At 36.3% G+C, this 25,247-nt stretch overlaps 2 protein-coding genes across 21 annotated transcripts in view; one reads left to right on the top strand and one right to left on the bottom strand.

The window, feature by feature from the left end:
• Positions 1-22,188, top strand: part of PHACTR3 (phosphatase and actin regulator 3) — a 112,884-nt gene extending 90,696 nt beyond the window's left edge. For all 7 annotated transcript variants that reach the window (XM_083801778.1, XM_083801777.1, XM_083801775.1 and 4 more), the window contains 5 exons: positions 6,281-6,336; positions 10,582-10,643; positions 11,407-11,547; positions 11,897-11,973; positions 13,952-22,188. In XM_083801778.1, the coding sequence (XP_083657904.1) occupies positions 6,281-6,336; positions 10,582-10,643; positions 11,407-11,547; positions 11,897-11,973; positions 13,952-13,967 (352 nt within the window). In that variant the 3' untranslated portion in view covers positions 13,968-22,188. The remainder of the gene's footprint in view (positions 1-6,280; positions 6,337-10,581; positions 10,644-11,406; positions 11,548-11,896; positions 11,974-13,951) is intronic.
• SYCP2 (synaptonemal complex protein 2) overlaps positions 17,937-25,247 on the bottom strand; it is a 30,432-nt gene continuing 23,121 nt past the window's right edge. For 11 of the 14 annotated variants that reach the window (XM_083801768.1, XM_083801762.1, XM_083801758.1 and 8 more), the window contains 12 exons: positions 24,517-24,700; positions 23,833-24,083; positions 23,536-23,715; positions 22,735-22,816; positions 22,003-22,164; positions 21,525-21,652; positions 20,780-20,874; positions 20,601-20,700; positions 19,755-19,813; positions 19,389-19,467; positions 18,874-18,930; positions 17,937-18,532 (listed from right to left, as the gene is read on the bottom strand). In XM_083801768.1, coding sequence (XP_083657894.1) covers positions 18,461-18,532; positions 18,874-18,930; positions 19,389-19,467; positions 19,755-19,813; positions 20,601-20,700; positions 20,780-20,874; positions 21,525-21,652; positions 22,003-22,164; positions 22,735-22,816; positions 23,536-23,715; positions 23,833-24,083; positions 24,517-24,700 — 1,449 coding nt within the window. In that variant the 3' untranslated portion in view covers positions 17,937-18,460. The remainder of the gene's footprint in view (positions 18,533-18,873; positions 18,931-19,388; positions 19,468-19,754; positions 19,814-20,600; positions 20,701-20,779; positions 20,875-21,524; positions 21,653-22,002; positions 22,165-22,734; positions 22,817-23,535; positions 23,716-23,832; positions 24,084-24,516; positions 24,701-25,247) is intronic. The other 3 variants (XR_014573078.1, XM_083801767.1, XM_083801757.1) reach the window with 3 other exon arrangements.

Genomic DNA, 25,247 nt, shown 5'->3' with positions numbered 1-25,247 from the left:
AGTATAGTTTTGGCATGCAACTTGCAGAATTGACCATACCAACTCACCGTTTTCATAATGCTCTCAAGCCTCCTACTATCAGAGAATAGCAACTACTTTTATCCCGTTATGGGAAATGCTGGCATGACACTCAGCTTACACTTTTTACGTGCTCCAAAACTGCCTTGGGGTGAAAACAAGTTTCTGTTTCAGTGCCTGCCTTCTAATTTTGTACAGAGCAAAGACTGTAAAAGGCAAGTCCCCCCTACCAAGGATTTACTACTACCCGTAATCGTACATTGCAAGCAGTGCTGCACTGCCACGGTTCAGTGTGTGGGTGACTCAAAGCCCTGGCACATATCCTCTTCACAGTCACTTATAGGAAGGATGAAAATAAACTTCTTTTTGAATTGAACACGATGTTCTGATAATAGAGATGCCAATTTAAGAGAAAGAGCCTCTCTCTCCTGACGGGCAGCAGACACAAGCTGCTTCATGAAGTAGTGGCACAGGGCTCTCGCGTTCCTCCGCCCTTTCCTGTTTCCCCACTGGGCTGGAAATCTACTGTGAGAGGGGAGGCTCCGGGGGGGTGGGTCCCAACTCTTTCTGCAGAAGTACCTGCCGCAAGAGACAATCAATGTGATTGCTGCCAGCTACAGCTCACTTACTGAAGGCTGGATTGATTGTGCACTTGTCAGTGCAGAGTTCACGGGCACACGCACATGTCCAAGTCCATCCTCCCTCTCCCTTTGTCAAAGATTATCAGATACACATGGCCCTAACTAAAGGCAAGCAGAAGACAGGATTCCAGAGTGTGTTTTTTGGCTTCAGCTATAAATCTAGAAGAAATTCAGTTTTATGACAATTATATCATACAGATACTGTGCAACAGACACTATCCAGAAGTACATTTGGGAAACAAAGAAACACATGAACACATTTAGGGGACATAAGAAACCTCATGAACCAAGAACACAAGCATTTTGTAGTGGATTCTGCCAAACACTTGCTAGCACATGCTGGACAGCTGAGATCCTGCAAACTAGCAAGAGGAGTTGGACAGGATGGAGTGTTTGAGGTGTCAGAAATCAGCATAACCCCATGTGCACACGGGTGGGCTGCACCTGTTCCCACTTTGTCTTTCATCAGCTGCTTTATGCCCATGCCTGCAAGCACACAGGCAGCGCACCGTGCTGCAGCTTCGCAGAGGTGCAGTTCCCACAACGGACAAAGCAGATATCGCTAAGGTTAACTATGAGGACAGAGAACTTGGCAGAGTCTCCTGCTTGTAAGACATATTGATGCATTGCCCATCTGATAGCAGACCCTGGGATCCAAGCGACACGCAAATCCCCAGACTCCTGGGGATTCAGTCACCTGTAACAGCCCAATGCCATCAACCTTGTGTAACGCTGTTGCTAAGACATTCACTTATTTGAATGTGAAGGAGAATCTGACTGTGTGAAGTAAATATCGATCAGCAACCACAGGCACGTGTGAGAGTTATTGGGCTCAGGAACATGTGACCTTGCTCCAGAGGGGACAAGCAATTAGTGGTTTTCCCCTTGAAAAAGGGTACAGTGCCTGTGCTCACACACATGTCCAACATGGTAGGGTAATCAGTGGGACCTCAAACCAGACTCTGGCAGGGGAGGGCTGCAGCCCACCCCACCAGACCAGCCAAGAGAGACTTCCCCACCCGTCAGGTTAGTGGGGGCCGTGCTTGTTATCCCCAGGCAGCCTGTTTTCATAGAATCATTTTGCCACGATTAAGCACTGCACATGTACATCAAGGGAAACAGCCAGACACGCACAGATTCATTGTCCCTCTCAGAGCCAGCATGGAGCATTCATGAACCTCATTAGATTTCCATGCGCACACTGTATAGAGAAAACAAGTGTCCTGAGGCCACGTGTGGACTCCCAGCACCTGGGGTACTCTGCCACCAGGAGCAGACACGGCCGCACCTGCAGGCTGCTCGCAAGGCCAGCCACAGCTGACTGCACTATCCTGCTACAGCCAGCTCCTCTGCCCTCAGGAGGAGCACTGCACCGAGACATGGGATTAAGCAAGTGCGTACGTTTATCCACTTTTCAAGCCCACATAATCCAAGCAATTACTGATGAAAACATTCTGAAAACACCTCCCAGAACACCTTCCAAACTTCAAACAGCTGAAGAACACCTGCTGCTTGAAGGTTTATGTTTGTTTTGCATAGAAAAACAATAACACATAAGCTGTTACTTTTTTGAGCTTCAGAAACAGCTGGTCCCACAAACAACCCGGCACCCCAAACTCATGGAGATGACTTTACCATTCTTTAGAAGAAAATATTCAGAGTTTTGATTCAACACTTCAGTCTAGACTTAGAGTGTTAATGGCACATCTACAGGAAACTGTCTGGACCACATCCAAACACCATTTACAAGGAAATGACATTGGTGCCTCCAGTCCTCCTCAGTTTCCCTGAGGCAGCTGCAGCCACCAGCTGAGGTGGTGCAGATTCACCTTTCCTTAAATCTGCTTGTGGCATGCTTTTGTGTAAATCAGGGGGAAAGCAAATTCCTGGAGCTAAGACAAAATGTGGTAATATTGATGACATTTATATTGTATGGTAACTGGACAGAAACAGGACTTGCCTACAGATTACTTCAGAGTTTTCAAGAAAGTTTTCAAGACCATTGCAAAAATGACTGGCTCTATGGAGGCGCTCAAAGGAAATGCTTCTGCCTGAGCAGGTAATGCAAACAAACCCCAAACCTAGATCTTACTATCTCTCAAAAACACAACAGCATTAATCAGATGCTCTTCTTAGTAACAGAAAACACATAACTAAATTTAATTCAACTAAAAAGAAACCGCTAGTGTGAAGTGACCAAGGTGGCGCACTACATTAGTGCTCCCAGTGAAGTTTACAGTTACCTCACAGAGATAAAGCCCCAGCAGGGCCAAAAGTCTCCACATGAAAACAACAGAAACTGAAAGCACAGGACTCACCCATCGATGTGAATGACTGTATCCGTATCTGCATCCACAGCTACAGCCACAACAGCGTTGCAGTGGTGGTGGAGCCTCACCTCAGACCCGTGCACAGCTCCTGCCCACAGGGCTGTGAGGCATCCTGGTGCCCGGGCTGGGTGTGGGCTAGGCCCAGGGTGGAGCCCTGCAGCCACCCTCACACAGGTGCAGGCAGGTGTTTTGCTGAACCCAGAGGAAACAAGCCAGCACTTTTCCTCAGAATGGCCTGTGTCTCTGTACTTCAAAATCCTCTCTGTGCACAGTTTGTGGAGATCATGCCACTGGGGGTTCAGCTCTTAGCCTTTATGAAGGCTTCTTTGTGTCCTGTACTTCATCCTCTGGCTGCAGTACAAAGCCTGCTAATAAGATTATTCTGCTGGAGTTTCCCTTTATTTAAGCACAGGAGATTTGGGCATCCCTTCTCTGGAGTCTTAATTTCTCTCAGTACCTGTCTTCTGTCCTGTTCCTCTCAAATGAAGGTGAGAAGAGAGGCAGGATGCCGTTCCCTAGGCCAGGTGGCCCTGAGGCGTGGTGGTTTCCAAAATGGCGCTGCCTCTCCACAGTGCAACTCCTGAGAGGAAGGGCACTGAGCTCATCGCAAGGGGGACGTTCTCTGTTTTTGTCAGTGCTGCGACTTTGCATTTTAACAGTGTGGGGGAAATAAATAAATAAATAAACCTCCAAAACATGGTGCATGGAACACAGGAGATTTCACAGAGCCCCACAGTGCCTGATTAACCACAGTGCAGCCCAGTAGAGATGTATGGCCCCCTCAGCCGGGTTGTGCTCGCAGCAGCTTCCCCTCAGTGTGGTCAGCAGCGCTTGGCGCACACGTCTGGAGTCCTTCGCCTCCACCATCTCTCTCCGTTTCCCTTTTGCTTGTGAGCGCAGCGGTGCTGGCCAGGCCCAGCCGCTGTCCAGCGTAGCTGTCATGGCGGAGAAAGCAGACAAAAGGGGTTTTACAGCAAATGGAGGCTTCTTCCGTATAGAAAAAATGGTGTCAGTAGTGTATCCACCTTCTTATTTTATCATGATGCTCGATGTATTTGGTCTTTTCACCCAGCTTCCCTGTTAGAACTTTATTTTTAAGAATAGGCCACTTCTGGTTTTGTGGATGTGGTAAAAAAGCTTGAAAGTGTGGTCTACATCTCTGAAAAACTCAAATAAAAATGCAGTGCCCTGTCATGCATATATATTTATATATGTGCATGTGTGTATCTGTACCTTTTGCTTTTGTTGTGGGAAAAACTGAGGGTACGCACAGAAATATGTTATCTCTGTGTACTCACCACGTATTTATCGAAGTCAAAAAGGAAATAGGGTTTTAAATAATTAACCAGCATAAAAACAGTAACAATATATGCAAAACTATACAGAGCATTCCATAGACATATGTATTCTCATACTTATCATGCTTTAATCATTCTCTGTTAGGCTTTTAATCCCTCAGTTTAAAGGAGGCCTCTGAAATGTAATGTACAGATTCAGGGCGAATCTATAAAACTTACATGGAAGGGTTGTAATTACAAATGGCTTTATAGGCCAGCATGTGATCGGTACATCAGGTGGACATTTCATTTCCAGATAAACTCTCAAAGTTAGTTACTCTTCCCTGTTTTATATTATAAAATGCACATTAATTTATTTCAAACAAAACTTAGTCACAGAGGCATCATTTCTGAGACACAGAGGGAAATGAGTGAGGAGGGAGAAGCAAAGGAGTAACAGGAATTAAAAATATATATTTAAATACTTCAGTAGGGCATTTCAGCATCACTCAGCATTTCAGTTTGGGTTATTGCAAATTCCATTGATGGAGTATCTGGCTCATTATTCTGTAAAGAAGAGACTGAGAGAAAATTCTGAGGTGATACAAAGCGTTAGGTAAGAAGAATGAGCATTAGGCTACAGGTGTTTCCAAGTATAAGAGCTCTCCATCTGTTTTCTGTTGGTGTAAATCTGGTATAGTAGTTGTGATGCATTCTTGTTGCTGAAAATGAGAGCAGAATTTGGCCTTTGCAGTGATCACAAGGAAATTAATTAGAAAAGGATAAGGAGTGGCATTCATATTTTGTGCTGTTGATCTGATAGCATATGAATACAGAGCTGGTGCTAAAGGTATATTTGGTAAGGCTTACAAAACCAGGAGAAATTAGAATTAGACATTTTTACCTGTTCTTTAACAGTCTGATAACAGTTACTTCATTTTTTCATTTCTTGTGTATTTGATAAAATACAGATCTTGCTATAGCATTTATCATTATTCTTTTATTTTCTGTACACAGCAAAGGGTAATTACTGCAACCGTATTTTGCAGTGTGGTCCCTGCTGTGAGTATTTCTTTGTCTCTGTAACTTCAGTCTTTGGCTTGGTAAAACCTGCCACAGAGGAAACGATGAGAATCCCTAATGTTGCCAGAATGCAGGCCAGAAAACATCATAAACTGTTTCTGATCTGTTTGCTGGATTATTACTTTAAAGCTAGCAAATGTAGTGTGTGTGTGTCTGCCTAGGGGAGGGGTTCGATTACCTGAGATTCTCTGCAGATATTAGCAGTGTCTCGTGGGGAAATCTCATTTAGTATGCAGAATAAAATCGCTGTGGCACTGATCATATGATTTGAAGACTCAATCCCGAAGCAGCACTACTGAAAGGGGAGGTGAAACAGCATAAGACACTCTGTTCAGACAGCATGAGGCTGTGAGCAGCACACGAATTTCATACAGCAGGCAGGAGGATAGCTGCTGGATTGGTCTATTAAACGTGTAGTCGGGAAACCACAGGAAAGCTTTATTTCTGGCAAGTCTGCATTTTGTCAGGATGCATCACTGCTGTTGCTAGAAAAAAAGGAAGCCTGCTGCTGCGTGAGATTAAAAGGTAGAAGCAGTGATAGCTACAGAAGATCATTGTGAAACTCCTTTGATAACCACCTTAAACACCCCCTCGAGAGTGAATTTAACTGTTGGAGGGCACTGGTTCCAACTGACTGGCTGGAAAGTATGGTGAAAAGGATGCACGTTACGAGGAGGCATTCTACCAACAACAGAGCAAACTAGAGGAGAACTTCTGTCTGCATTGCTGACATTTGGGAAAAATAATACAAGAAAGCATTCTGGTGCTGAGATTCTTGCCTTTTTTTTTTCTCCCCTTGAGTCCTGCAGAAGAATTTTGTATTCCCCCTCTACCCACAAACACAAGGAAAACACCAACCAGAACTCAGAATACTGCAGACTTTCCAAAGAACAAGCATGGTACAAAATGTGATTTTGGTGTTTTTCCGTAGGCGACTCAGCCAAAGACCTGCTGTTGAAGAGCTAGAAAGAAGAAATATACTTAAACGTGAGTATTTTTTTCTTTTAGTATTTTATACATATTTGTTGAAACCGATGATTACATTTCTAGAACATATTCTTTTATAGAGAAATTCATTCACTGTGATTATTTTGTGTACCTCAAAGTTTTCATGTTTAACATGTCCTGGGTTTCAAGTATTGCAGAAATCAGAATTTACACTTTGATAAAGGCATGCAATTTAGTACAGAAAATAGTACCTCATTCAATTTTCAGTTTTCAAATCATTTATATTGTGAATATACTGTTATGGATATCTGAGAGAGGAGTAGCATGCTAGTGTCACACAGTACAATGAGACTTTGGACTGTCATTTTTCAAGACTGCTATGGTAAACTGTACATTGAATACCACCAAGGCTAGAGTGGAATAGACAAAGCATCCTTGCAGAGTTGTGAGGACATTCCCAAAGACAAGACAAAGAAATATCATCTGAGATATTAGAGTTATTAGAGGGACAATTCCAAGCCTATTACAGATGCTGCTACACAGGAATGTTGCTCAACATCTTTCAAATAAAAGCTTGCAACTCTTTTCCTAAAGTTTCTGACCCAGGCATCAAACAGATGATGCAACCCTTTCCTTAGATGTATTGGGAATTCTCTAAATTAGGTGAAGAAGGGAAAGGGCTTTGGATTTTTCTCTGCTGTGAGTCTCAGACAGGAGAATGGAAGAGGTCATCTGCTTGAAGAAAAAGTGTATTGCTTCTGTTATTTTTATGGTCTATTTAGTGTTGACAGTAAAAACAAGACAAAACCCAACAACAACAAAACCAGAATGATGTGAAAATGGTTGTCTTCTCATTAAACACAAAACACAAAGTCACATAGAATGTGACTTATGTCATACAAGCAATCCTGCCTTTGGTATTTAATACATATTTAATTATTAATGTGATTGCAATTAAGTAGAAAAAAAGGTTATCTACATTTTGTTACCTACAATTTGCTGTCTCAGAACTTTCTTAGCAGTTCATACAAAAAGCTTATGCTGTTGCCATTGAAGTTACTGGGGATTTCATTTCAGTTTTAACAAAAAGAAATTCCATAATCAGCTTATATTTTCAGTACTCCTCCAATGCATACATTGTACATGGTTAAATTAGATGCATCTGACACGTGCACCGCTAAATGAGAAACAGGATACATACAGGATACAGTCTCTGAAAATGTAAATGGATGAACTTGGCCTAAATTCACCTGTCATCTACATAAGAGACAAGAAAAAGCATTAACCCAGGATTCTGAAACATGTGGAGCCAGATTTTCAAGAGTCAGTGCCTAAGATCTCCTCTAAAAATCTTTTTTTTTTTTCTTTTTTCCCCTAAGGAAGGATCTCTGCTGAAAAAAATCTGTTCCTTTATGTTTACTTTTTGAAGTATGCTGCTTACAACCTTAATCTGGGTTAAACTGACAAGCTTGAATAATAAAAAAGTTTGAATACATTCATATAATGAGCTTACAGAGAGATAAAGCAGAAAGAAGATAAAGCAGAATTAAAGATATTTCCTGAATGCCAGCTGAACATACTGGTCTAGATTTGTATCTCATTTAAAGTGCTTCCAACATGGAGCAAATTCATTGACTTCAGTTCAGTTGCTCAGGCTTTATACAGGTTCAGCTGAGATCATAGCCAACTCTATTTATTTACCTCTTTCATTATATAAAAAGCTAAACATCTTGTAAGAGCTAAGGTCATCACTTGTGTCAATAGTAATCTTAAATGGCTGGACAGATACAACAAATCTAGTCTCAGTTTTGAGTTAATCTGGAAATTAGTAAACTCTTCTTTTATTAATAGGGATATAAATCTTCTTATTATGGACTTTAAAAACACCTGGCTTGGGTCTGACGTGCAAAGCTGTAGCAGTATAAATACCCTTCAATGAAATCACTACAACCTCCTCCAGCTTGTGTTTGTACAGTTGACTCCTAAGTTTCTTAACGTCTTTGATGTTAATAATACACACTGCTAACAGAAGCAACATTACCCCCAAGCTGCTTTAAGGACTAATAATTCACATTTGTATGGCTCCTTCAAAATGGGAAGCTAATTCCAAGTGCCTAAGTGCAACCACTAAGTCATTTTAAAACAAACCTTAATAAAATTGAAATGAGAGCCTGTTCTTATCACCCTCAGGGAGACGGTTCCGAGATAAAAGTAGTACTTAAAAAGAAAATGTAAAGCCAACGCTTTCTTACAATTTTGTTGAACTTCTACTTCCTTTACTTTAACGATACAACATTGCTGGTTTACCACAGAGCATGGCAAACCTATGAACTAAAATCAAGACCCAGGTGTTCACGTGTTCTTCCTGTATTCAGCAGAAAGCTGCCATTCACATTCAAGAAGGCAGCATCTCTTAAATCACGTTGTAAAATCCGCACTTCTTTCTTAACACCAGGAATTGTTTCCATGTCACGCACAGCTAAGAATTCCCTGAATAACTCACAGAGCAGCGAAATGAATTACAGAACTGCACATGCCACTTCGTAATTGGGAGCTTCTTTCTACTCAGGTTTACAAAGCCAGCCCTCAGTAATGAGTGGATCTCTGTGTAGGCAGAGTGATGCTGATGGGGAAAACCTCTCTGCTTTGTCTCTGTAACAATGCTTGAATTTTGTAATGCCCTTGTTAGCAGTTCCTATCAAATCTCGCTTTATTTTTTCTAAACGAACTATTTCTTGTGTTTTCACATTCAGCATTTTCTTGGAGCTGGGAATAAGCCCAGAGCCTGTGCGAATATCTCATAGAAAGGGGCCACTATGTATGTTTAGTATATTAAAAATTGGAAAATAATTTTCTGATCAGAAATTCACATTTGTGGTTTTATTTCAGAATTCTCTCAGTGCATCTCACTGACAGTGATATCTTAAAAGGCACTATACCACAGAAAATTCTTTTCTTTTAACAAAAACATATAGATTTGAATATCTACTCTGAAAGGGATGAATTAAAATGTGGTGAAGCATATTAGTAAATTCTTGCAAGTATCTCTGCATCTTAGAATACACTCTACTTTAAAATTATATTCTCCTTTTAAACATAACAAACTTAAATAGCTGCTCTCCCCTGACATGGCACTAATTTTAGTTGTCCTATTCTCTGTTTTAAATTTCTATGCCTTGCCACTGAATTTTAATATAGCACATTATAATATTTTGTATTCATTTGCTTTACATTTCTGCTATAGTCAGTTGTGGCTTTGCACTATTTTACTCTAAGCAGATACTTATGATGGCATTTCAGTGTAATGTAACGTGTGGAAAAATATATGAGAATAATTCATTACTAAAATTACCATTTTGGAAACTCATCTGCAGTGCTATTGTCTTTTTAAGGTGTATTAAAAATGATGTGTGTGCCTTATCATTGGAAATATCTACAGCTAATGGTATAATAAACTTCACAGTGCTATCTAGAGATTCCCAGAATGGTTGAACATTTTTCTCTAGGTCTGCAGCTTTGTTCAGGTCACAGGCTCATGCCTTAATTTAGTAACAGATAGTACTAGAAATAGAAACGCCATTACCTTGTATCCCAAGGCAAAGGATATATTTCACACAATGTTACAGCACTCTGGTCTATTTTTAGACCCGGTGTGTAGGAGTTATCACGGCTTGAATGTTAATAGGCACAACACACAAAAGCTAGCTGGCTTAGGTTAGAATGAAATGCTACAAAAAGGAAACCCGTGAGGATAAAGGGGTTCTAATGTCAGTGGCACATCCTGAATAGCAGAGAAAAAAGCACCCAAGTCAAAGATAACTGCTGTGGCAGTGTGACCGTCTAAAGGTGTAGCCTGAGAATAAGGTTTTACAGGAAAAAACGTACTTTTCTTGAAGCTCGTGCAATAAGTCTTTTCAGCATCTACAGCAACATAATGGCTCCAGCAATACGGAGAATAAAAATTGATGATTAACTATGGAATATTTTGATTTTCTTTCTAAAGTTTATGCAATTGGAGTTGGTGTGACTGCTGTTGGTTTATTAAATCTCCTTGGAATTGGAGTTTAGAGCACAGGAAAAGCTGACATTGGCACCAGTACCTTGTCCTCACAGAGAGGTAACTATACGTTCTAGTAGAGCAACAGAGATGTACTGAACTAACAAAGCAGACAACTAAGGACCAGCTACTAATTTTTCTGTGATATAATTCTTATTGCCTGGAACTTTGGAAACTACTGATTTTCTTCATGAGGAAAATCATCTTTTTTTTAATATTCTCTCTAGAACGAAATGATCAAACAGAACAGGAAGAAAGGAGGGAAATCAAACAGAGACTGACAAGAAAGGTAAAATCTTGTAATACCTTCTATTAGTTTTTAGAAATTTATGAAAGCTAATACAACATCAACCAGTCCTAGAGGTCATTGCTACACAAAACCTCCCTTAATTTAACTCTTCCTCAGCAGTGTCTGAGATTGTGGTATCTAGTATATCAATTATATAAGTACCTACCATGTCTCAGCTACGAGAATTGATAGAATATTTACATTTAAACTTTAAATCAAAAAATGAATACTTGCTTGCACACTGCATATTTTGCAACTATACTGCCAGCAAAGAAGTACTTTATTCCTTGTAGCAATCAGTAGCAGAGCTGGATTCTTTCTGAGCACCAAGAGTGCTCTCACAATAAATTTCTCTTTGCATTTAAGGTATTCTTAAAATCAGAACTGCAGTAAGAAAAACTGTAACAAACCTTATATTATAATTATATCATAACAAGTTAATTATGCCTATTTTACCTATTCTAAATTGATGCATTTTATCAATTTAAAGCTTAAAATATATTCTTCTTTTGTCCATTATAAAGCCACTGTGCTGTAGTCGACAACTCCATTTAAACAATTGTTACTCTCCCAGCAATACTTTGAAGGACGTAATATTTTCCTGGACTTTCCAAGAGTTGTGCTTTTTCCACCTTGAATTAGTATTTTTTTTCCATATACATAAATGCACACTAAGTTAAGATGAGAAGCAGAAAATGTTGCACACTTTATTGAAACATTTGTTATTAATATTGGTTTTATTTTACAACACTATTTAATGCAGCTTAATCAGAGACCTACGGTTGATGAATTAAGAGACAGAAAAATCCTGATTCGATTCAGTGATTATGTAGAAGTGGCAAAAGCACAGGACTATGACAGGCGAGCAGATAAACCGTGGACAAGACTATCAGCAGCTGATAAGGTACTGACATAATTAAAATATTACTGCTTTCTACTTACTTTGTCTAAAATGCTACATTGGATTTTGCAGACATTTAACCTCTGGGACATTTAACCTCTGTAAACGTTATATGTTTTGCTGTAACCATGTTAGCCAATGCATACTGTCATAAAAATGTTATTTATCCATATAATCAACAGCAATCTGTATAACCTAAATATTCAGCATCTCTACTGGCATAGTACGCATTGCCGTGCCCAATACCTATCATTTCCACTTAATGAAACTTCTGTTCTGCTCTGCAAGTCTGGTATTTTACAACGCTTATAAATACAAAATTATTTAACTCTCTTTTATTTTCAATTCCTAGGCAGCAATTCGGAAAGAGCTAAATGAATACAAAAGTAATGAAATGGAGGTACATGCATCAAGCAAACATTTGACAAGGTCAGTCTTCCAGCCATCCATTTCCATTGCCTGATAATAACTAGTCTCTTTGAGTCCTGAATCTATAGATTTTGCTCTTACATGCTGGATGTGGGAACATAGGGAACATAGGGACATTTCTTTTAAAAGGAAATGGAAACATTTCTCATTCCATTCCGAACTTTGCTTTTCTGATTTATATATATATATATATATAGTGTACATTAGCATGTATTGAGGAGACCCCAGACCACCTTTAGAGTATCACTCAGTTTGAATTTTTTGCAACTAAGATTCAAAAGCTATGGCAAAAAATTAAATGTAGGGCTATAATATTGAAAACAAACAACCAAACAAAACCCCCCATGATGTTGTTTAAAGCAGATGAACAACTGAATACTGGAGTGTACTTGAGCGTGCAACCTCATTAACCCAAACACTGTAACTTTCTCATAAATGGGGGAGTAATGCCCATAATAAAGACTTGTAAATTTTTTGTTACAACAAAAAAATTGTTGTAAGAGATTCAGCCTGTAGATTTCAGTAGCACTTGAATGTTAGTTGCCACTGGCATGTGTGCAACCCCCTCAAAGCACACTTAATGGCAGGCTAGCAGGAAAATCAAGAGAAAACTGGCTTGGACACTTGGGACTGTCCGAATGTGTGGGCCACTGTGCATCAAGTCAATCTTGCACTTGCCTCATCACAACACCGATTACAGGTTCTAGGTCTAAAATGTCATGAAAACACTGGGATTTTCCAAAAGAGAATGACTGTGAGAGAAGCTGATTCCACAGCCATGAAGTTACTTGCAAAAAGACCTTGTCACTTACAGAAAAAAACTTAAAACTTAGCAGTCAGTTATTTCCTACAATTTCTGTTATGTCTATTATGTGAGTCCAGTTGCTCTTAAAAGACAATTTGGGGAGTTGTTGATAGCACAGTGTACTCTTGCCCTGTCTGTAAGCATTCCCAAGGGTGCTTGCTGCTAAAGTAAGTTGCCCAGCTCTGTACCAAGGAGCTTGGGGTGCAGTCTCACATTCTGGAAGGCTCGCTTCTGCAGTGTCTGGGCCTGCATTTCTGTGTTTGTTTCTGAACGTGAAACGAATCTGATCTTAACGGAGCTTTGTATGCTCAGTGAAAAGGTGATCCAGGCAAATACACTGGAGTCATAAATACAATGTATGTTGATCTAAATGCTACAATTATAGAATTCTAACTGTTCATGCCATTGTTAGGGCCCTTCTAACTACAGGGTTCAGGCTCAACGTGTATGGCAAGATAGCAGTGCATTGATCGAGTGAGATGGGAAAATATGGGTGGGCTGCAGTTTAAGGCAGGAATTGAAAGATACCGTCTCTAATTGAGCTACCTGGGGAGTTTAAGTAGATTATAATGATGTATTTTGAAATTTGGTCAGGATATTAGGCGCAATACAGGCTTACAATTTACAATTACTGCTAAAGCATTACAAATGACTGAGACTTTAATTACACATCTCAGCTAAGAGAACAAGCCTACAGAGCAACAGCATATTTATTCCAGACGGAATATAAGACTATCATATATTAATCCAACAGTGTATCTTCATATGTTCCAAAGCATTGGCTCAGAATTGCTTTATTCTTAGAAAATAATAATAACATGGCCCAATAAAGGGTATTACTGACACTGACAAACACTGGCCTAATCACTAAAAGAAAAAACAAACAAAAGATACACAGTTCCACACCTATATTTGCGTTTGCACTCCCAAATAATTGGAAACTGGTTTGTCTGGACCTTGAGGAATGTAACTGCACAACAGTCATGACATACAAGTGGAAATGTGTCAGTGAAAATTAAGACTTTAAGTTGCTAATAGTTTTCAATACTGTTAATGTACCTTTAAAGGGAATTAATTTTTTTTAAAATGTTAATCTAAACCATATATTTTAAAAAATGTACTTTTAAAGAATGTTGAAGTAGATTGAAAAAAAATGTTTCCTGTTTCTTCTAGATTTCACAGGCCATAGAAATTTTCTTCTGAGAAGAATCTGTCTACTTTTTGATACTGCTGCTGAACACACATCAGGGAACGTATGAGTCTTTCCCTAAAGTTCAGTCCAGGATACCTTGATGTTTATGTGAAAGAAGGACTCTGCAGATGAAAACTCTGCAGCACTTACATAGAGAAAGAAACACCAGAGATGAACTTCACTCTGAAGCCAGAAGAGTGATGGCCTGTGGAGTGAGATGATCAGCTGAGAAAGACTGAATGAAGTAAAGCTACTTGAAAGAACCTACTACTCTCCTTTACCACTTGTTTCAAACTGTTTTGCAGTCTATCATGGTAAAGGAGACGTTGTGCATGTACAGGCTTTACCATTCCAAGGCCTCTGACATAAATGGACATGACACACTGTCATTCAGTATTACGTTGACAAGACATTTTGAACTTACCACAATTAGTTTGTAAAACACTTAAGTTCATGTTCTAAAAACTAATTTAATGTATTATAATTTCATTCTTTTTTTATATAATGTCTAACACAGCTGCAAGCATTTTTGACTCCTGTTACTTTTGTTCTTTAATTAAATGACTACTTATTGCAGGAAATGAACATGTTTCCTAAAGCTGTTTTTTTTTTCCCAGGGACAGTTGGGAAGGGAAGAGATTGCAATTATTATGTACCAGATCATATCGCTTCTTTATCGACAGTCTTCAAAAAGATGATTTTAACTAAGATTTCCATCTTATGCAATACCAATGTTTTGTACCAGGTCCTTTGAATGTGCATAACGTGATTGTCATTTACACTAGCTGAAGTTCTGGCCCTCTGAAGAATTACAGTTAAGTTCACCGATATTCTCATTAAAAAATTACTAAATTGGATAACCATACATAAACAGTTGATGTAAAAATGTACTTCCATGTTTAGCAAACAAATCAATTTCAAGGTTTTTTATTAGTAAAAATGTATATATAGTTCAAGGATTTCTTGATAGTAAGAGGAAAGAATTTACTTGATGGTAATAACAAAGAGAATTGGTTTAGAAAAATACAAAGCCAGACATTTCTAATAATGCTTGACATCTAGAAGCACCTGAGAATTCTTTTCAAAATACTTCCAAAAGGAAAAAGTCAGAAAATAATACAGGTACCTGGAAAGCATGCTTTACGGGACAACAACAAAACGGAGCAAATTCCTAAGAAAAAACTTATCTGCAAGAGTTTTAAATGACATCCTTTTAGGAAGTCGTTCAGTGTCAAAGAATCTGAAAAAGGAGCTTTGTTGAGATGATCTCCATGAAGCATGAAAATAATCCAGAAAATAAAGGTATGTAAAATTGTTTGTATAGAATACTACTAAATTGCTGCAAGCTGGTGAATAGAATCAGTGCAAACAGTGGATGCAATTTCTGTTCTCTTTGGTGCTCCGTGTGGGGACGCAAGAACAAAAATAGCGTTACATTTTCAGTAAACTAACATTTACAAGTGGAAGGTAAGAACATACAGTGCGACAAAATATGTCAGTAAGGGCAATGCTTGAAGAAATTGATGAATCAGGGGAGATATCATGCTTAGGACCAACAAAGTCGACATTGATAATTTAGCTTGCTCTGTAGCTAGCTGTAATTTTTGTACAACTTTTTAATGTTTGACTTACTTACGTATCAGTTGAAGACTTGAATCACTGAATTACTTGATCCAAAGATTTTTTTTTTCTATTAATTGCAGTTTTATAACTTGGCTTTTCACAGAAATATGTAACATCGTAACTAGCCTTTTAACATACCTTTAATTATATTTATCAACAATTTTTTATTAATAAAATATTTATTAACAATCTAATGTGTAATATACAAAAAGGGTAAAAAGAATTGGGAGGAATGTTTCTTAGGCAGAAGAACCATTTTTAGCATAGAAACTGTAGATGACCCACTGTTAACTACAAAGTTGGCTAATGATCCATGAAGGTAACACTCCTATTTAGCACAGACTAGCAGACTTTCCTTGATAACTAAATGTATAAAATACATCAAAATTATGTTTAAAAAATGTAATAAAATATTTTAAGGGTACCTTAGAGCAGTTTTTTTAAATTCCAAACAATGTCTATGAGCTGGATTACTAATGCAACTTAGCCATCTTGTAGTTATGCAGCAACGTGCTTAGCTTCTTCCCCATATCCTCAGCTGTCCCCTCATTGCAACCATCCCAGCTTTCTTTTTGCTTCAGTCTGGTAAGAGACAAAACATTGTGACTATTTTAGAGCCACAAATGATCAATGTCAGATAACTGGTGGCCAAATTCACTGAATTTGGTTATATGTGAAATATGGGAAAAATGTGAAATATGGTTAGGTTAGGGAGGCTATTTTCCTTATGCTATTCTTTACCTAGTGAGGAAAAAAAAACCAACAGTCCTGCAGCGAACAATTTCTATCACTTTAGTTGTCTGCTTTGAATGACCTCAAGCTTTCCCATCCACAAACTGAAAAATGAGCAATTTCCTTGTGCTCAGTTTTGCATTTGTTAATATTCTGTCGTGATATGCTTCATATCTGTACCTTTGTTAAATTTGATTGTACCTGCTCAATGTGTTTAGAATTTAATGGAGTGGGGCAACAACTAATAGATGGACAGTACAAGTTCACACTTCTATTTCAGCAAAAGTTTTTATTAAAGATAGCACTTTTTCCCAATACGCACTCAATGTAAGAAATGAATTTGGCTGTATACTGCACTTCTTAAAATCTTGTACTGTTGAGAGAAAATCCTGTTTCAAATACAGCGTAGATCACTAAAGGAAATCTTTAACATCTCATGAGGTCCATCTAGTGGAGATGACAGTGATCACACGCTTAAAAAAAAAATCAGAGGCTCAAAAATTAAAAGAGGACTCCACGCACCTACACAGATGGAATGAATGGACCAAATTATTTTATGGTCATTTCAATACATTTCTTTCCATGAAGAATAGTCTTCTATTTTTAACTTTTAGTTCGTAAGAAATATTTTACAACTATTTGTTTACAATAAGCTACTACCCATCAATGATGGATGTAAGTAATTACATTAAGTAATTACACCAATTACTCTCCATGCTACTCTCATCACACATGGGATGGAAATCAGACAGAAAGCATGTGTGCTGTTAAAGACAACCAAGTGTCAAAATAAGAGGTATAATGGTAAAGGCCTGTAAAGCAACTAAGTTGAGGGAAACTGTTACCACAAAGTTGGCCAATACATTATTTTTAGACCATGGTGGTCATAAAATCAGCTACAGAGGAGTGTGTACCCTCTTCAAGGTAGCTCCAGAAGCTGTGAAGTTGTACAAGTGCCGTGCTTACTGAGCCCAGGCTCCTGAGATGTTGTGAATCTTAATCTGGAGTCAGTTCCATAGTAACTAGGCAGCTCTGCATATGATGATGTAGACAACCTCAAAGACAGGCATATTCTACGAGTTATTCTCTACATCTGTTACTTCTTCTTGATGAGCTATAAGTTTTTAATAGCTTTCATTTAAGTTCGGTTAAAAACTGGGAATTAAAGGTATTGTTCTGAGCCTGAAAAAAATACAGTATATATATGCAGGATTGCAGGTTAAAAAGGCTAAAAAGATTGCTAAGGAAGTATAAATGCAGAGTAGTTTAAGGTTTCTTCTGCATTTATGATGTACATGTTCTAAGCTAGTATTTCTCTTAAAATTAAACAGAACTTGTAGTCACTATACGGCAACAAAGGAAAAAGGTAAATTATGACTCATTGGTGGTTCTCGGATTACATAGATTTCAGAAGATGTCCTATGCACATGGAACAGACAATGTAAGTATATAGGACATTTCTGAGCTATAGACACTAGACCCTCTTACTATTGTCCAACACAAAATATTTGCCTAGCAATGTTTTCTGTGACAGAAATGCAAAAAGGTATTGCTACTTTAAAGCAGAATGGTAATGACATCATTTTGTAAAAACAAGACAGACAGTATATATTTTTACTGAAATATTTAATACAAATACCTGCAACATAGTTCAACCATAAATGTTTACAGTCGTTTTCTGGTAGAAACTTCTACTGAAATCAAATATCACAGATGAATAGGACTGAGATTAGCACATGCTATTTGAACCCTAAATAATTTGACTGTATTCTACATCAGACAAAAGAAATATTCTGTACACACAGACCAAAAACATAGATTTTAAGTGAAATTTGATTTCTCTAAAAGTCAGTTAAATAATCTATACAAATGTTAATAAAGACTTCTTCAAAATAGCATATGCGAAAAATCCAAAAATTTACATATTGCATTTTAGCATATTCAGTAAAGTAATTCCAAATCTCTCTAATAAAAGAAGTCTTATTCAAAAGACTTTAATCTTACTAAGGAAAATATACTTACATTACAAATATTTCCTTAAGTAAAATAAATAAATAAATCTAGTTGTCAAATTTCACATTAAAAATGAGTTTATATTCAGCTTGAATTTCAGGAAAGTGTCTGAAAATATTACTTTAGAATTCTCCGTCTTCTGATAGAAACAATGTTTGCAATCCTCTGCGAACATTAATCAGTTCCTCTTCTTGCTGTACAAAAAGCATTACAATTATCACACACTTGAAATAAAGCTTTTTAAAAAATATTGTAATATTGTAATTCTGGTGCATAGTGTCCTGCTTCTCACATATCTGAAATGTTATCATTCAACATATTAAGACTCAGAAATAAAACAGTATATCCATAGCTACCTGATACTTTCATCACTCAAGTAAAAGGCTTAACCTATAAAATGTCAGTGATACTAGGATTCTAATTCATTTTTATTCTTGATAGGGTAACAAATTACTAAAAAATTTAAACTCTAACGTTCAAACAACTATACTTATATTATCATTAATAAATAAAAAGAAAAGGTAACTTCCTTTACCATTTCTTTAAGAAATTTCTCTTGGAGTCCTTTCATGTCTTCTTTCATCAGATGCATCTATAAAAAGATACTCATACTGAATGTATCCTCTCTGCTTGCAATTAGTAACATTTTCAAGATGACAATTACATCCCTAAATGGTTTATAAGTGAGAAATAAAGAGATGTGCATGCATCTACCCGCTTACGGAAAGGGATGTTTGCATCTGAGTTGTTCTTTCTTGGATGATTTACACTGGTAAACAAAGTCACAGAATACAGTGTAAGCCTTGCAGCAGTTTTCTAGATAACTGCAGACACCTTCTGACAGGTTAAATCTAGCTCTAAAACGCTGAATAGTGTTACATCAGAAGTATTTTATGGCAATAAAAAGCTACAAAAATACCTAGGTTTCATTAATGTTATTGTAAGGATGAGGAATTCTTTGGGGAAAAATAAGTCAATACTGCTATCTGTTAGCATAATGGAAGAAACAAATATGATTAAAACCATCAAAGAACTGAAAGCTTGTAATACCTGTGAAGTAAAAATATGTTCTTCATAGTCAACAGTATGGTAGATGTTCTTTTCAAATGATGTTTTCAGGATCTGAAATCTAAAGAAATAGAAGGCAATTCAAATAGTTTTGCTACATATGAACGTTTCCCAAATATCAGGAGTACATCCCATTATTTTTAGTTTAATAGTACTTAAAAACATTAATATTATTCCTATCGGAGAAAAACTACATTTTCCCAGTACATTTTAATCTCATTTTCTCATCTACTATTCTTATTTTATGGTAGAGAGCAATTGAGTAAACAACAGTTAGCTGGCCTAACTTAAACCTTGAATTTACAGAAGAAAACAAGTTTCAGAACAGCATTAGTGAAAAGCACTAACCTCTGTTGCTCATTTTTCATGTACGTACTTAAAGTCTGCTTCTGTTTTTTCCAAAAGGTCTGGAAAGAAATATTAACAAGTAACAGTCAGCAGTAACTAGTATTTTCTTAACTAAAACCGACTAATATCTATTATGAATAAAATAACCCATACCCACAGCCTCAGCACAGAATCAGTAGGAGTAAAACAGTAACCACAGAGGCTTTTTTTCTTTTTTTTTTTTTTAAAGTTTAGTTGGCAGGATAAGGCACTTCAGGAATTCTGTTTTCATGGAAACAATTTTGCCAGAAATCTGTAAACCTATTGTGCCTAAGAGTTTCAAAATGATGGAAAAGAATATCTGTAATGCTTTAATCAGATTTTCCATACATTTAAGTATGATTAAAAGAAAAATAATAATAAAGAAAAGCCTTCACAGTAAAGAAAAGCTACTGAAGTCTTGTGTTAACATGATTATTTGTATATTGACTTTACATTACAGCAAGTAGCAGGCAACTGACTTGTTTTAGAACACACTGCACATCAGTTTCAAATGCCTACACGCTGTACCTGAAATACAAGCCAGCTGAAAAAAAAGCATACGAAATGGCATACACAGCCTGTTAGAAGTAGTATGAGTAGTTTATTCTAGGAAAAAAAAAAAAACAACACATAATGGTGATATAGAAATTCTTACAGGACTGCATAAGCCAATCCAGACATTTCAAATTCATTATTTGAATCAACTTTAAGGAAGAACAGAAAAGCTTTTTAAAAATAGAATTAATAATATAAAGATCCTATGAGCAATCTATAGATTTCATAAAAACTCATTTTTCTCCATGATAAAGTAATTAAAATACAAACCAAGAATTCTTTTTCCATGTTTTTCAGGGACTGAGAATCTTTCTCAAAATTTTCAATTTCCTCAAGGATAACTAAATGAAATTTGTCCAGCTGTCTAATCCTACCAAAACAGAATGAGTTACCTTTAGAAGATATTCATTGCATTTTAAGTGCTTTAAAATAAATATTTTGTTACACACCTGCATTCATGAAGCTGGTAATTCATTGTTGCTAAATGCTGGTGGGCAGCTCTTAATGATTGCTTTGTAAAATGATCCATTTTTTGTGAACGGCTCTGTAAAGATGTTTTAACACTACTTTCAGTTTATTTTCACTTGAAGAAAAAAGTATATTATGTTTAGTGCTGTAATTGTTACTAATACCAATAGTGCTGAGTAAAAAAACTTTTTTTTTAAATCTCCTTATATATTTAAGGAAAAACTTTCTGTTAATGAAATGTTAATAATCATGGGTTTATGTTTTTGATATTTTATTAGAAATACACTATCTGAAAAATAGATTTCCTGAAAATAGATAAAGTACACATGGAGTGAATGCTGTGTGCTTGCAGCTGTCTTAGAGGAACAAATGCATTATTTAGGCTCATGTTTTTCTTTTAGCTAGTAAGTCACATTCATGGTGTTGATAAATTTGAAAAGAACCAAAATGCAGTAGTCTCATTACTTTAGTAACATAGCTTGTTTTAAAATAAGGGACAGGATTAAAAATAAAGCATATCTGGGAAAGAAAATCATTGGAGGGTTAAGTACAAAATCAAATCAAAAAAGACTTAAAAAGCAACTTTAATTCTGAGATTTCTTAAAGTTATATGCACTTAACTATCTTCATGTTTTTTTAAGTAAATTCCACAGTGTAAGACAAAACTATTATTCATATGCACATGTAACCACACAGACAACTAATATTGTATATAAAATATCTTGCCTCGATTTTCTTAGCAAATTCTTTTTGGAACTTCTGACACATACTGATAGTTGAATAACCAGGTTCCCAGACATCCTCACCCAAAACAGATGGATCATTTACAGATACAGTAGATAAGCTTTCAGACACTGAAGAAATGTAAAAAAAAAAAAAAAAAAAAAAAGGAAAAAAAACGTAATGTCACAATTCAGTGTGAAGAAGTTTGCTATCTGTAGTTACAACCTAGATCAGCTCTTGTTAAATACAGATTAATTGCACCAATTAGATGGCTGGGACTAGCTTCTATTTTCAGATCAATTTACTGACTTTTTAAAGGGAGATAGTTTCTAAACATTTAGCTCTTTTTTATTTTTGTCATTTGTTTTCTTTGAAACTTTTTTTTTTTTAATGGATGTTACCATTTTTGGTTGAAACTTTAAATTATTATGCTATTTTCAACTTTTGCACAACTATAATCAACTTTCGTTTTATAGTTAACCTCTGTAAGTAACCGTGTCATCCATTTTAAATAATTTTCTAGGCTGCAACTTTGTTCTTCTGCTTCCTTTCTTTTCCTCCTCTTTGCTTGTTTCTACTTCATCAGAATGGCTTTCTGTATCACTCTGGTACCTTCGTTTCAGGAATGTATGTATAGTCGGTCCTTTAATAAACATGAAAGCAATGCTTAACTTTAGGATTATTTAGAACAATGACATTGCAAGATAAAGAAGAGTGTTGTCCCTTTGGATCAAAACTTTAGCAGTATGTTTCTTTACAGCTCAAGAACCATATAAGAATAATGAGCATTGCATTTATAAAGGGCATGTTCAGTAGTTATAAGCACTTGATGTAAATGACCAGAACTTCAGTGGAATACAGAACTCTTTGAACCACGCAAGACTCACTCATTAAAGACGTTCACTATAAGCCCTCTATACTTGATAATACTGTTTTCCCATTTTTTCCCCAGTATCAGCGGGAATGCTTTTTGATCTAACTCTTTCTTAAGAGACCAGCTACCCTTTAGAGTAACTACATGTTGGAACCCACCTTTCAGTTTTTTTGGGGGTACTTAAAGCAGCAGAGAAAATAAGAATAAAAATTGAACAATACTGAAAATATAATAAAAAAGAAAAAAAAAATCAGAGTTGCAACATTTTTCTATGCCAAATAAATGTTTTTCTTAACCGTTCTCAACATGCACAAAGTCTACTGCCTTTAATGTTTGTACCTGACTCGTGCACAGGGCCATAATGTTCTTGACTCCAAGACTGTACTTTACTTCCACTGGAAATGGATAAAGGAGATGGTTCCTACAAGAAAGGCCATTGATTTATTAGCTTCTACAAGAAAGCGCTTTTAGAAGTCTTTGTCAGAAATCCACATTTATGTTGCTTTTCCTTAAACTACGAACGTGAACACAACTACAGGAAGGAAAAATTAACACATGAATTACTACTAAGTCTCATTACATGAAAGAGAAAAATATTTTTTTTTACCATATTAATACATAATGCCCAATAAGGTCAGTTTCTTGCAACAGTACACAAACAAAAATTATTTCTCAATGGAGTCACTAGTACTTTTTTCAACAGAATACTTACAAAAATGGGTTGAAGGTATAGTTTGTTTTTATTTGTCAATGCTACAAGTTATATCAAGTAATACGTTACTGTTAAAACTGAGAGCACTTTTCCACCCCAAGAATTTCTCCATGACAATGTCATAATTATGTAATCTATAAAAAATCTTTTATTACTTATTGAAAGTCAAGATGAAAATATTTGCTTTTTTCTTTTGTGAAGATATTAATAATTGGTCTTGTTGGGACCCAATTCTTTAATTGTATCTGTCGGATACACAATTCCTTAAGTTATTTCAAATATATAAAAATTAACAAGTACACATTATATCAAGTGTTTAACATTAAGAAAGATCCATTCCCCTAAAACCTCACCAACTGCAATGTAGATATAATGGATGAAAAGAAGCTGCAGCTCTTTTCTGTAGAGCAATGGATTTATTAACATACCTCTTTTTTATTTTTGATGATAGGTTTAGTAATATCTTGTAGCTTTCCTTCAACAGAAAGTTTGTCTGAAAAGCCATGTCTAAAACTCAAATTTTCATTAGCATCACATGTTTCAGATACAGATTCCTTTGTATGTTTTCCACTGAGTGTTTTATATGGGGTTACTGGAGTTAAGTTGAGCTACACATAAATAACAAAATCATTATTGAAATGAGATGTACAAGAGCATAATATATGTAGCAGCTGAATGGAACATCTTCATTTAAAATAACTGTAGAGAAACTTTAATATTCTTACCAAAGATGATGCAGTTATAACTGGTGAGAAACTTTTATTTCCAAATGTTAACTTTTTAACAGTCATTTCAGGGGACTGATTTAGACACATGTTTTGAAAATTCTTTTTTTGTGGGCAGAGATTATTAGGAGAGATTCCTTTCCCAAAGTTTAATGTTTCCCTGTTTTTTGGTGTTGACTCCTGAAGACCAGGTGATCCTTCACTAGAAATATGCTCTTGAGTAACATCTCTCTCTGATAATCTCTCAGCACCTAGAAAACAGTTACCCAACTGTAAGCATGAAGAATGATACTAAAAAGGTCTGTTAAAGCCCCATACTTCCAACTGTCCCTACTCTAGCTATTTAAAAGTGTCAGATGGGTGAAATTTTATTTTACATATTGGTATAATTCTTACCACATTGAACTTTTGGCATCTTCCACATTACCAGATTAATTCTAACAGCCTACTTTCAATTATGTATTACATAACTATATTATGCTGATGTCAAACAACTGCACAAACCTATACAAGTTGTAATGACATACTAATATATTTTCTTACATTATGTGGTATACACGCTGAATTGGGAGATCTCCTATTTTAAAAGCGTGAATTAAACATAAAATTTAATTACTGTGATAATCTTCATTTAAGCTCCAACATTTGATATGGTATTTCTATACAAAAAATCAAAATACATACCTCTCATTGTCTCAGATGCTGGACTCTCAGGTAATGACATTTCAATTTCCTTTTCTTTATCAGAGTTCTTTGATTTAACAAACGCTTTATTTACATAGGCTACTACTGTCTTTGGCTCCAAAGATACAGTATTCTGGAGTTTCTTCTGCTGATCACCATCTCTGTTTTTCTCACTCATAGGTTTCTATTAAAATAAGTTTATATAAACACTTCTAAACACATAAGCATAAATAAGCATAAATATATAGGTAAAGAGTGTATTATCTATGTGCACAGTTGAACAAACATAAGGTCCAAATAGGAAGATCATTGGAAGTACTTAAATTCACAAGGGCATCAGGTGTTCTAATGTCAATAAGCATTGAATTTGCATAATTCAGCACCTGAATTTATATTCTAATAAAGTTCTTAACTATTACAGAGAAATACTGATGTTTCAGGATTTAATCAATGAAATTTACAGGCTTATATGTATATATTGAAATGTTATGCTAAAAAGAAACGAAAAAGTTTTATTTAACAATTGTCATTGCTTAATATACTAAAAACCCTACTTAGATATTCAACAAATGTATTGACATACCTTCTATCAAGTCAGCATTTTCAATTGTATACAGAATAGGCATAGCATTACCTCAAATAACACTCTGGCTTACTAAAGTTTAAGTAAAAAGTAGACCAGAGTCTATTTCGAAAAATAGGGCAGAAGTACATTTTTAAGAATACAGTGC

This window comes from Anser anser (assembly GCF_964211835.1).
Source record: "Anser anser genome assembly, chromosome: 16".
Classification (NCBI taxonomy): domain Eukaryota; kingdom Metazoa; phylum Chordata; class Aves; order Anseriformes; family Anatidae; genus Anser; species Anser anser.
The sequence above is the reverse complement of the archived record's forward strand: the minus strand, read 5'-3'. Positions and strand labels throughout refer to the sequence as shown.